This window comes from Hesperophylax consimilis, chromosome 6 (assembly GCF_061612785.1).
Source record: "Hesperophylax consimilis isolate HC1 chromosome 6, BYU_Hcon_1.0, whole genome shotgun sequence".
In the NCBI taxonomy this organism is placed as follows: Eukaryota; Metazoa; Arthropoda; class Insecta; order Trichoptera; family Limnephilidae; genus Hesperophylax; species Hesperophylax consimilis.
Window position 1 is genome coordinate 5,387,929 of NC_142841.1, and position 13,458 is coordinate 5,401,386.

At 36.0% G+C, this 13,458-nt stretch overlaps 1 protein-coding gene across 1 annotated transcript in view; it reads left to right on the forward strand.

The window, feature by feature from the left end:
* The window catches only part of LOC149422877 (aminopeptidase N), a 34,911-nt gene that overhangs the window by 13,679 nt on the left and 7,774 nt on the right, over positions 1-13,458 (forward strand). Inside the window, exons 2-9 of the mRNA XM_089632753.1 lie at positions 2,555-2,664; positions 2,818-3,065; positions 7,256-7,456; positions 9,443-9,601; positions 9,776-9,924; positions 10,219-10,408; positions 11,750-11,900; positions 12,652-12,863. Of these exons, the coding sequence (XP_089488879.1) occupies positions 2,575-2,664; positions 2,818-3,065; positions 7,256-7,456; positions 9,443-9,601; positions 9,776-9,924; positions 10,219-10,408; positions 11,750-11,900; positions 12,652-12,863 (1,400 nt within the window). The 5' untranslated portion in view covers positions 2,555-2,574. The remainder of the gene's footprint in view (positions 1-2,554; positions 2,665-2,817; positions 3,066-7,255; positions 7,457-9,442; positions 9,602-9,775; positions 9,925-10,218; positions 10,409-11,749; positions 11,901-12,651; positions 12,864-13,458) is intronic.

The following is a 13,458-nucleotide window of genomic DNA, read 5'->3' on the forward strand; positions in this document are numbered from 1 at the left end:
TTGATTCAGCCTTGTAGGTGGCAATTGGAAAGCTCCTTCTAATAAAGAAATAATATTTGCACTGAGAAGAAAAGCGTGAATGACTTAGGGTGATCACCATTTGAACGAAGAAAGGCCCCGTGATCGGATAGAGAGGTAACGAAATAATGACGAGATATTAAAATAAGTTAAGGAATTTTGGAAGAACGTTTCTTATAACCTGTTATGATGGGTTTTTTGGAGTAGGTTTCATATTACCAAATATTAAGGGTTCTTTCGAAGTAGGTTTCAGATTGCCAGTTATTTAGAGTTTTCTAGGGTACCTTTCAGATATTCAGTTATTTACAGTTTTCTAGGGTACGTTTCAGATAACTAGTTATCAAGGTTTCGTGAGGTTGATTTAATTTTTCCAACTATTCAGGGTTTTTCGGAGTATGTTTCAGATAGTCATTTATTAAGGTTTTCTGGAGTTCGTTTCATATTACCAACTATTAAGGGTTTTCCGGAGTATGTTTAAGATTATCAGTTATTAAGAGTTTTCTGGAGTAGGTTTCATACAAACAGTAATTAAGGGTTTTCTGGAATAAGATTCAGATTACCAATTACTAATAGTTTTGTGGAGTTGGGAAACTTATGTATCTTGCATCGAGTTTCGATGAGAAAACACAAGCCAGTATTATGAAATATGATTTTTCGACAACCAAAAAAACTTAACATGTTTCCACTCAATCTCGTTTGCTCGCATCAGGCGAATACTCTAATTTACTCATATTTGTTTACAGTACAATAAGTGGTGAAGTTATCCACACGCATCATGCGATTTACTACTCGAATAGATCCAACTGCGAAGATGTTTTATTACGTAACTCATTTCTCTGTCATGATCCTGAGACTCGTGTAGTGCAATCATAGGCAGGTACAAAGAAACACAATATTCCCACTCATCCTGTACAAACTCCATTCAAAGTTGGACCTATTCATATTGTATCAATCCTGACCTGTTATATTACAGGATGTGGCTTCATGAATATGACCTTTGCATTAGCATCTCGAATAGGACTCTATAGCACTTGAATCGAACTCTGCAAGTGTTTGGTAGGATTGTGTTTGAACAAGGAATCTGATAATGATAACACTGCGGTCAAAAGAAGCTTTTATCCTGAAAGCTCGATTGGGTTGTTTACGCGGTGAATTAAGCCCCCGAATAATTCTCTTATCGAGTGGATTGTATTATTAAATAGAGTAGTCAATATAGCAGCTTTATTCATAGTAATAGTAATGTGTTTTTCTTGGATATGACGATGTGATAAAGCTTTCTAAAATGTTAAAGCTGGCAGAGATAAAATTGATGTCAATTATATGGGAATAACCTATTACATACTTACTTATTTTGTGTCACCTTATATTTTCTTCTCGATAGGCTATTATTGTGACAAAGCAAAAGCCGAGATTAGGCTCTTTTCAATTCTACTTCCTACCGCTCATAAATTAACTCTTGGCGAATTCAAAAATATCGTAATAGTAACTCGGTAAGTTAATAAGTAACAGCTTAATCATTTTTTTTTAAATCAACCCGATTGTGTCCTTTTTGCCTAGGTATATATGTTGCTATGAATAATAATAATTATTATTATTATTGACTCTTTCTACCGTTTCTCTTGTATGTTTTCTGTGTAGAAACGGGCGGTACGTTTGATAGATTCCTCTATCTTGAAAAACTGATTGCTATCTTTAGAGCACAGGCGTCGGGTAGGTATGCTGTCCTTGTTCTACCGGTATTACAATGGAAGATGCTTCGAGGAATATTGATTCCTTCGGCACCGGTGCACAGTCGGGGAACACGCTAAACGCGCGTCCAACATAAGTATACGGTTGTCATTTGTCACACGAGTCGTAGAAATGACCCGATCTTGAGTTTCGGCTGTGAAACGATTTGCCGGCCTCTATGTTTCCTCCATCCTACAACATGGGTCTCTTCAAGAACATGGGTATCTTCAAGACCTATGTTCACTCCTTCCTCTCCTCAAAAAGACCCTCCGCGTAGCATCCCCAGAGATGACATATGCCGCGAAGGAAATTATTTTCCTCGTGACCTCCTGTGTAAAACTAATTAAAAAATATATATTATTTTGGGTTGCACTCATTACTTTGTGTATTTAGGTATGACAAGCAGCGGCGTACACATGATTTTGTCTTGGGGGGGGGGGGGGTTAAAAGGATTAAAAATATGCTACACTTAAATATTATTTTTAACTTTTTAATTCACAATTATAATACATAAGTTTTTACAGATGCGTCAACAAGCCAAGTTCAAAAAGTTTGGATGGGTACATAATAAATTATGGACCAATTTTAATTGCGTCCATATAGCTACTAACGAAAAATCACAATAATCACTTTGCGCACTTACGCATAATTTGACATTCAACAAAATTGTTATTCAATGTTCTTATCTTCGCAAGTGACCTTTTTCAAATGTATGGGGTACCAATGAGCATCGACTTTATTGCGATGTCCGGCAAATTCTTTATTATTATGATATCATTATACATATAATTCATTTTTTTCATTTTAGGAAAGAAAAACTTCAGGAAAATGGCGGCACTACGTGCCACATTACTTCTAGCCATCGTGGCCTGCGCCACGGCTAGTGTATTGAAAGGTTACCAAGAGAAATTTACCAAGGTGAGTTTCATTTCTTCAAAAAATTCGATAAATAAACATCCAGCATGTTTAAAAAAGATCAGCAGCCATTATGGTTGTCGGTATAACTACCCCACTCGTTTTCAATTAAATCTTCCATTTTCCATTATATTGTATGTACTTCTATGCATCCAGGTGCGCTTACCCCGAAGCATCGACCTGAGCGCCGCTCACAGCCTGATCAACGAGCCCAAGCTGGACGGTGAGGTGATCCCCACGGGCTACAAGCTCGAGCTGGAGCCGTACATCGGGGACGGCATATTCAAGGGCAGTGTGATCATCAACATCACGTGGGCCCGGGATAGCGATGAGATGTCGCTGCACGCGCATCAGGACCTGCACATACTGCAGACGGAAGTCAGGGCCAAGCTGAATGACCCCAAGTAAGTTTTTTTAATTGGTTATTTTTACAAATTCCACGACAAAACAAAACATTGAAGAAAAAAAACTTACATAATCTTACCAATTATTTCATCGTGTTCTGTTTTGTTACTGTTCATCTTGTTACCATTGATTATCTCAACTACAAATAAAATACGTAAATTGTCAAATCTATTGTATCTACATAATCTGAGAAATAATAAAATAGAGAGTCCTGTATTACTATCCGTCGTTGGTTTAAATGTTCCAATGAGGCGTACTAAGCACATAGGTAGTTCCGGATTGCTATCCGTCATTGGTTTAATGGTGCTGCCAGACGCAAAGCTCACATCAAAAGTTAATGTACAGCGCATCATCTTTTCTACCGACACACGACGCTATCAAATATTTCTTCCTATGGTAGGAGAGGGGGTCAGTTGAATTCGAGAGCGGCCGAGGAACATAATTTCATCTGTCAAAGTGACAACTTTACTTACTGACAGCTTGAGCACGTTTTCGAAATGGATGATACTTGTCGCCTATTGCTGGATCTGTTGGACAGCTCATCCTCAGATGATGATGCCGCCAACTATATAATTATAAATGCTATTTATAAACTTTTTAGATTTTAAACAATCTGCGCGTAAATAGCGCATTTTCACATAACCTCTCCGTCGAATCAGGAAATTCGCAGTTCGCACGCCGATCGACGAAAGCGACATATAATAAATTATTGTAAAATAAGCTCAAGTCGATTTCCAAAAATGTCGAAGGCAAAGGCGGCAAGGACCAACACCAGGGCAGGGAATGAGAAGAGAGCACGAGAGCTGACGAGAGCAAACCAGATTACCCAGGAAAACAATTGAAAACAATCAACAAACGAACAAACTAGAAGCTTCTCTATGTAGGTATCAGGCCGTCCAACTTTATCAAAAAACCGAATGATATTACCATATAAACATACTGAGTTAAAAATATGATTAATTTTGAAAGGGCGAAAATTTGTTTACTTCAAATTCAAATATTGATTATATTTATATTTTAAATATATGTGAAGTATGTTTGCCAAATAAAGTTTTTTTTTATGTTTCTAAATTTACTAGCACACATGACGATATGAGCTAACATAATAAATAAGAAATGCATTATTAGGCTGCTTATGTCATGGCTGTCAAAGGGAACACGGAACTTAGTTGGTAGCTCCGTAATTAAAATGACCCCCTCTCCTTTTTACGGCGGAGAGGGGGACGCATAACTTTTCAAATATCGCGTCGGGAGCGGTTACGTAAAATAAATTCGGTTAGCGAAGTTCAGAACCACACTTATAGCGCGTTATTTTTTTACGTGTGTCGGGTCTGTATGGGATTGTATGGCGAGCGCTATTGTGCTTTATATTATCTGTTGATGTGAGCTTTGCGTGTGGCAGCACCATCAATGTTCCAATGAGGCATACCACGCACACAAGTAGTTCCGGATTGCTATCCGTCATTGGTTTAAATGTTCCAATGAGGCATACCACGCACACAAGTAGTTCCGGATTGCTATCCGTCATTGGTTTAAATGTTCCAATGAGGCGTACCAAGCACATAGGTGGTTCCGGATTGCTATCCGTCATTGGTTTAAATATTCCAATGAGGTGTATCAGGCACAGTAGCGGCGTTAGGGTGGGGCGCGGTTGGGCGACCGCCCAGGGCGCCGGATTTAAAGGGGCGCCACAGGCGCCCGGCGCGCCCCTTTATATCCCTCGTTCTTTGAACGAGGCCTACTTAACTACTTACTCGTAAATTCCCTAAATATAAGGAAAAAAAAATTATGGTTGCAACGCTAGAATCTAGAGCATTTCATAGAATTTATACCTGTAAATGAGTCGACTGGTGAAAAACTGACTGAAGTTATTATTGATGTTTTAAATAAACACGGACTGGAATTGAACGACTGTAGGGGTCAGAGTTATGACAACGGAGCGAATATGAAAGGGAAAAATATTGGGGTTCAAAGGAGGATTCTGGACATAAATCCCTTAGCTGTTTATGTACCTTGTGGTTGTCATAGCTACAATCTCGTACTATGCGATGCCGCTAAGTCATCCGTAAAATCAGTCACTTTGTTTGGGGTACTTCAGAGGTTGTTCACATTGTTTTCAGCTTCTGTTCATCGATGGAAAATTCTAACCGATCATTTGGGATTATATACTATAAAAAAGCTCGGTGACACACGTTGGGAAGCAAGAATAAACAGTGTTAAAGCAGTCCGTTATCAAATTAGTGCCATCCATGACGCTTTAATTACTTTGGCTATTGCAACTCAGAAAACTGATGTTCAAGTCTCTCATGAGGCTACTACTCTAGCCGAACAGTTAAAAGATTTCAGCTTCATAGTTTCGTTGGTTTTTTGGTATGACATACTTTTTCAAATTAATGTCGTTAGTAAATCTCTACAATCAACAGATATAGATATCAGTAAATGTACAGAAATGTTGAAAAAATGCTGCACTTTCTTGGAAGAATATAGAAATACTGGCTTTAAAAGCGCCATTTTAACTGCGAAGGGATTGGCTGGAGAACTAGAAATTGAACCTGTGTTTAGAGCCACAACAAGAATTCGATTTGTTAAGCGTTAAGCTGGTGAAACTGCCCACGACGAGCCTATAACTTCTCCAGAAAAAAAATTTGAGGTTGAATTTTTCAACTCTCTCTTGGACACTACATTAATTTCAGTTAATGAAAGATTTGAACAGTTAAATGAGTACTCGGAATCTTGGTCTTTTTTGTACAATATAAAACAGATTCCGGAAAAACCCGACCTTGTCAAACTCTGTGGTAATCTCCAATTGAAATTAACTGTAGACTCTAAATCTGATATAGATGGTTGTATGTTGTGTGATGAACTCGTAAGCCTGAAATCTTTTTTGCCTAATCAGAATGTGGTTACCCCTGCTTATGTTTTAAATTTTATCAAAGATCGCAACCTACAAGAACTGTATCCAAATGTGTGTATAGTATTGCGTATATTATTGACTATACCTGTAACGGTTGCTAGTGGGGAGAGGAGTTTTTCTAAGCTTAAGCTGATTAAAACCTATCTGCGATCGACAATATCACAATCTAGATTGACAAACTTGGCAACTTTGTCAATCGAAAATGAAATTGCTGAAAATATCGATTTTGATAACCTTATAAAAGAGTTCGCCGATAGAAAGGCTAGAAAAGTGAAGTTTTTTTAAATAAATAGTTTTTTTTAATAAACGTTTATTCCATTATACCCATTGCCTTTTTTCGTATGGAATTGAATTGCAGTTAGGGGGCGCCGTAAAAATCTCGCCCAGGGCGCTGATAGTACTAAAACCGGCCCTGATCAGGCATACCGTGCATCTTCATATAGAAGCCTACAGCACTAATGCAACAAATAATTTACCAATTACCTCTTAAACTTCACCCAATCCGAAAAATTACTATATTTTTCATGAGTCTTTGATAAAATACAAAACTATTTTGTTAAAGTTTTTGGCATGATACAAATCATTTTAAAACAATTTTACTAATGATATTTTTGTTATTATTACTCAAACCTACATCATTATTCATTAGTAAGGATTAATAATTTTCATCTCAGACGAAATTACCATACAGTGTGTACAACATGTACAGTGAATGACCAAATAAAAATAAACACACTGTGAGGGATACATACATACTGTTAAAAATGTATGGAATAATCAAAATTAATTTTTCTGGTTGTGATTGTTGCACCAATAATAAAATTATTATTGATTTTAAAAACGATCTAATCGCAAATTAGATAACGTTAATATAATATTATAGATAACGTAACTAATCAAGTTAACTGCTAACTATTGGCTGCTACTATAGCTGTCACTGTAACCCGGGACGTCCCCTGAAAAATACTTACGCTAACCGGTGTGACGTCACAAACGCCCTCAGTACACGAACATACCATCTTGGTGGAAAATCAAAAATGGCATATATTAATCAGTGTAGAAAATTTATTCGTTAACATAAAAATAAAATAAAAATGCCAATTGTATTTTGATTTTTTCTTAATTTATTTCAACTCAATAAAATATTTAGTGTTATATTATTAAGAAGTTTGATATTCACAATAACCTCACATTTTTGCTATTCGCCGTAATCCATCGGTGGGTAAAATTTTCCAAAAATTTTTCATTTTTTTGATGTAATTATTATTTTTTCAGAATTCCAGGTGATGGCATGACTGTGCTCACAGTGAACCGAGCTGACAGGAATCCAAAGAGGCCCATATACGTCATCCACCTGTCAAAGGAAATTGCCAAAGGCACGGAGGGAAACATCGAAATGACATTTGAAGGGAAATTGGAAACGGACAAATCAGAGGCCTTTTTCAGGGCACCTTCCGCCGTTGACGATAAGACAAGGTAATTTCTGGAAAACGTGCTTAGTTGTCATTCGGGTTAAAATGTAAACTTCTCTGGGATAAATTTTCAGGCTTCACAATTTCTAGAATTTGGTAACACAAAAAATCTGGACTCATTCAAGAACTCAGCTTTCAAAGAAACGAAGTACTTATCACTTAAATCTCTTTACTTTCCAATCTCTTTTATACTTACCACTAAATTTATTGAATCAATGTAACCTTAAATATGTTGATACTCTTATGGATAAGTACCATTATCGACCAGTTTCATAGCAACTCAGGACGGTGACAATTCAACACACTTTTTAAAAGTAATATATAGACAAAAATGATGAAAAAGGGCCTACAAACCTAACTTAACGTAACCTATTTAACCTTCTTTTTTTCATCACTTTTCATGACTTTATATTACTTCAAGAGTGTGTTGCCTGGCAATTTTTTATTTTACATAATGTAATAGGTATTCTTGTTATTATAATAAAATTATTATAATAGGTATTCTTTTTTTTTTTTTAACTTCCGATTTAGTTGTCCGGGTTAAATCTTCCCCAAAGGAAAAACTTAACCCTTCCACTCACTTTTCCACAAATGATCATCTAGTCAATCAACATTATGTAAGTGCATTATATAAGCAAAATAAATACAAAACAATACAAGAACAACAACACGTCAACTCACCAGAGATCAAATGGGAAAAAAAAATTCACCGTCTCCAGATATTTTCATATCAGAGGGTTCGGCTCGGTAGTACTTCTAACAGGGCCTATAAATCCTACTGATCCCTCAACATAAATATTTAAAAAATCTTTCGTTATCCTACATGTATTCAAAATGACCGACTTTTGCATCTTTATATATAAATTTTTTGATAGATCTAATACGCCTAAATTTTTAATGAGAGAGCTAGGTATAATGCCAGTAGCCGAAATAACGAATGGTAATATTTTTATAGTCTGAGAATGCCAAATTCTTTTTATTTCGTTTCCTAAATCTGTGTATTTTCTAATTTTTTCATTAACAGATTTTTTAATGTTACAGGAATTTGGAATAGCGACATCAATGATATAAGTTATTTTTTTAATTTTGTCATGTAAAACTATATCGGGTCTATTATGACTAATCGCTCGGTCTGTTAGTATAGTTTTATCATAATATATTTTATAAAATTCGTTTTCTAAAAATGAATTTGGTTCGTAAAAAACTAAATAAAACTATTTTTCGTTCTATTTTCATTATTCAGTTTAATTTTGGTAATTATTTCCCTAACCGCAAAACTTTTAGGCACAGATTATGGAAATTACAATATGATGCAATAGTTACTACAAGAAACAACTATTTACATGCACAAATTAGGTTATTAGTTTCTTATATTGTGGTAATTTATGCATATTTAGATTGAAATGAAACTATCGCAAGTGTCATTCCATGAAAAAAAACTCCAAAATGGCAGCAAAGGGACCATTTTACATATAAGGTGAATCTTGAACATTGATGAAGTAAAAATATAATTGTAATGCATCTTTTACAATCTATCCCGACGTAAATCGTTGTTTCTTGTAGTAATTAAGTTTAAACGAAGTGTAATTTCCATAAAATGTGCTTAAAGTGCGGCGATTGGTGAATTTTAGTTTTTTATTATGATTTATATTGTTTCTACATAATACATTAAAGTTATTACATTATATTTATAACTTATGTATGACTACAACAATACGGGTAAGATCCTGGGATATGTAAAAAAAAATGAAGCAATAAATATTTAAAAAAATAATAAAAGATCAACATTAAATTCCAGAAAGTATTTGATAGATTTAATTACAGACAAATTAATTTATTACTGAACACCATCAATCTATTTTCAGTTTGAAGAAGTCTAAATATATTCATATTATAGATAGGGCCTGGTGTATTTAAAATAAACAGCGTAATATAAATTAACCCACTATTACCATTAATGCTTTTAAAAAATGCATTATTTTGGTTCTAGGTCCACCGTTGCGCTTCAACTAAGGCCCAATAATGCGAGAAGGGTGTTCCCCTGCTTTGACGAGCCTTCGTACAAAACCCCATTTGACATCAGCATCCTCAGGCCTACGCATATGACCACCCTAGCCAACATGCCACGCAAGAGCTGCGATGAAGAAACGTATGTAAAACTTATAAATTTATAACAACATTAAAACATTAACAATTTTTTTTTGTACTTCAAAAAATGTATGAAGTGCCTTCTGGTTTGAGTCACTCTTCTAGATTCAATCTTGTGACGGTTCTCGCTATTTTATCTTTCTTGTTTTACTATTTTCTCTATTATATTTTTCAGAACTGTGACTACCGGCAATGGAGACGCTACATATGTTTGGGATCACTTTGAGAGAACTCCTCCGATCCCCACTTTCTCCGTAGGACTTGTAATGACGGACGTCCAACCTGTTGGCAATACTACACTGAACATGTTCGGACAGGAAATTAGTAAGTTTTATTATTTTACTTTACTTTCCACTGTAACTCTTCTTTATATATTATATGGCTTCTGTGCTAGTTTTCCCCTTTACTTCTCTTGTCTTCTCTCCATAAATTCAGCTGCCAACAATAACAGCGTTATTAGAGTATTAAAAATAAGAAATAGTTCATAAACAAAGGTAGCATGTCACACTTCTCTTTTACATCACAAAATCACATTAACATCAATCCCATCCAGCCATCCCGCTCCCCTCTGTAACGTACAATTTTATGAACACCTGTAATTATTTTTTAATTTTTCAGATATTACCGTCTGGGCCAGAACCGACTTTGCAGAGGCTTTGGAAGGAATTATTGAGAAAGTGGAAAAGGTGTTCACAGAGATCTCAGAGTTTTGGGAGCTTCCGCTACCCATGACCAAACTGGATATTGTGGCGCTGCCCAACTACATGGGGGTCAAGCCTACGGACAACTGGGGGCTCATCATCTTCAAGTAATATTAACCTACATTTAATGTTTTCTCTTAATAATCACAACAAAATAACCTCGATGGCGTATGGACAGAGACTTACTGAGGGAACTGGTAGGTTTACTAACAGGACACTGTCACCTCAAAAGACACATGCAGATGACACATGGATTCGGAATGGAAAACACCAATAGATGCAAGAAACGTGAAGAGGATGAAGAGGCTCCAATTCACCCGTGGTGTCAATGTCTCGCCCTGATGGGAACAAGGCCCAGATACCTGGGAAGACACATTGTGGAACCAGGATACATACATAGATAAATATGTGATGAAAATCCTGGTGAACTTTATCAAAGGGACTGAATTACTGTTAAAGGAATGAGGTGAAATAGGCCCATGGCCTGAGTACTCACTGTCTCCACGGTAAAAAAAAACTTTGTCAGCAACATACATAATATATGTGTTCTAATTTCACATTGTTATATCTACTATCCATATTGCAGCAGGAATCAAACACAAAGCTTCCAGATTGACATCAATTATTGTGCTAACAGACACTATTAAATAATAATAATTTTCCGCACTTTCATTGGCTTGTTTAAAATGCAACATTTCTCTTGCAACACTATAGACATATTTCATTTTGTAGCTGATTGAATTATAAAACTATCTATCCTGATTAGATACTTCAAGTACCTACATTATCGACAGAAGCAATAAGTTAAAAATAAACTTTTATGGCCTGTATACTTGTGAGACATGGTGTCACTACCGAACTTGCTCGATGGAACGACTCCGAATTCAATATAATGACGCCTGTAGAATAATATTTGGATACCGAAGATACAGCAGCGCATCGACAATGTTCACGGAACTAGGACTGAATGGATTTGCCGGCCTGATGAGACACCGGGTCACTGGAGCCAGGATGCGGCTAATGGCCTCCGCCAACACGTTGGTGACCGCAGCCTACCAGCACCAAGCGCCACTCCTGAGTGAGCGCTGGGCCCAAGCGCACTCAAGACCACACCCTGCATAGTTTTCCTTATTTGATAATTTATTATATCTATTGTACAAAAAAAAAATGTATATCTATATGGGACGTGTGGGATTGCACAAACCTCCCCACATCCTGGAATAAAAAATATTATTATTATTATTAAAAATCTATTTATTTCTCACCTGTCAAGGTACTTAAAATAGTATTCAAATGTCGACAGGAGCAGTAATTATACTTTATTTTTAGGTAAATTTCTAAGCTGTCTAGTTACATACTTCAAGTAGGTCAATTGCAGGAACTGCCAATAAAATTATTTATCGTTTTTCGTGCTTCTCACTAAAATTACTTTCATTTTGTATTTGCAGGGAAAGTGAGTTGGCCGCTCGTGGCTACCTTCAGCTGTCGCAGGAACTCAGCTACCAGTGGCTTGGAGGTCTGGTGACACCGGCTTGGTGGAGCGATGCCCACATCAACAAGGCTTTGGTTGGATATCTATCTGCAGCTACGGCCATCAAGGTTAGTCAATGTGTTTATTGAAATTTATATCTATAAATTAACGTAAATAAATTAGACCATGAACACTCTACCATCAACCCTGAACCATCTACTTACAATTTTTCTTTCTGTAAATCAACAATAATAATTATTGAGACAATTAAATTACATATTTACGTTTGAATGAATAAAATTATTACTGCTTTAATTATCTTAGTAATCTTTGTCTACTTGAAAATTGCCCACATCAATGTCGATTTTACTCAAAGTTTAAATAATGTCAGTTTGCTTGTAGCTACAAATTACACAAGTGGTTGTTTGAATCACGGAGCGCTACTCACAGGCGTCAAAAATACAATTGAATGTGACGGAAGAAAATGTATACACATACATGATAGCAAAGTGATAAAACTAAATAAAGTCATAATAGTTGTTGCTGGAAAGTTAACCCATAGAAGCCGGCAAGAAACTACTAAAATACCAAGATTTTTTTGTTTAAGCCCACTTCATAGGTTATACATACCATACTTGATAAAGTTACATTTTTGTCTTTAGTTAACCTAATAAAGGTAACATCCGAAGGCAAAATGAATGTATAAGGATGACACAATATAGGGCTCCGGCCCCTAGGGGTTAGCAAAGAAAATTTCTGAAAAATTTAGTTTTTTTAATTATGTATTATTTCACAAAAATTGCAATTGTAAGTGAATAATGTAATGGACAAGTGAAATTTATCCAGTAACGAAAAATTGATTCTGTTTATTTATTCCAGATTGACAATGGTTTGGAAATGGACGGCAAATGGCCAATGACGATCCTGTACTCACTGTACTACGAGTTCAGCAAGCGCTACCCGCACTCCCGCATCACGGGCATGAAGCAGGAGACCACCTGCAGCAAGATCGAGCTGGTCTTCCGCATGCTCAACTATACCCTCGGGGAGCAGACCTTCACCAGGGGACTGCAGAGATTCATCAAAGAAAGGTAAAACCTACTTTTCACTCATGTTATGTCGTTGCTCTGTCTATAACAATGAACTGGTATCATCCATATAATGTTACTAGATGGCTGCCTTATGTTTTGTTTGTGTGTTATAAGGTTCCAAATGTTTTTTTAACAATTCCTCTTTCATACGGCAGTAATTTTAGAACACTTATTGTTCAAAACATTGATTTGTTCTCCAGATTATTTTAATAAGTTGCGGGTAGCGGGCTTTACATGATGATATGTTTACTAATGTGATTGCGTTTGATTAAGAAAGATATTTTCTGGTGGGGTATCATTATTTTCACTAAAATTAATAACGCAATTCCGGCGGGAAGGGTAATCTACCTTTTACGCTGGTCCTACTTGAATGGCGGGAAAGGCATTGCAGTCCGATAATTTTATATCAATCTCTTTGTAAGGGTCCCAACTATACAGGGTGTCCGGGGGTAAAGTGCACTAACTTTGGGCGGTGATTCTACACGATTTTAGAAGTAGAAAAAATAATAACTTTTTTAGAAATTCCAACATTTTAAATTAGATTTTAGTACAAAAATTTGAATTGTTTGTATCGGTTAATAAATATTCACTTATG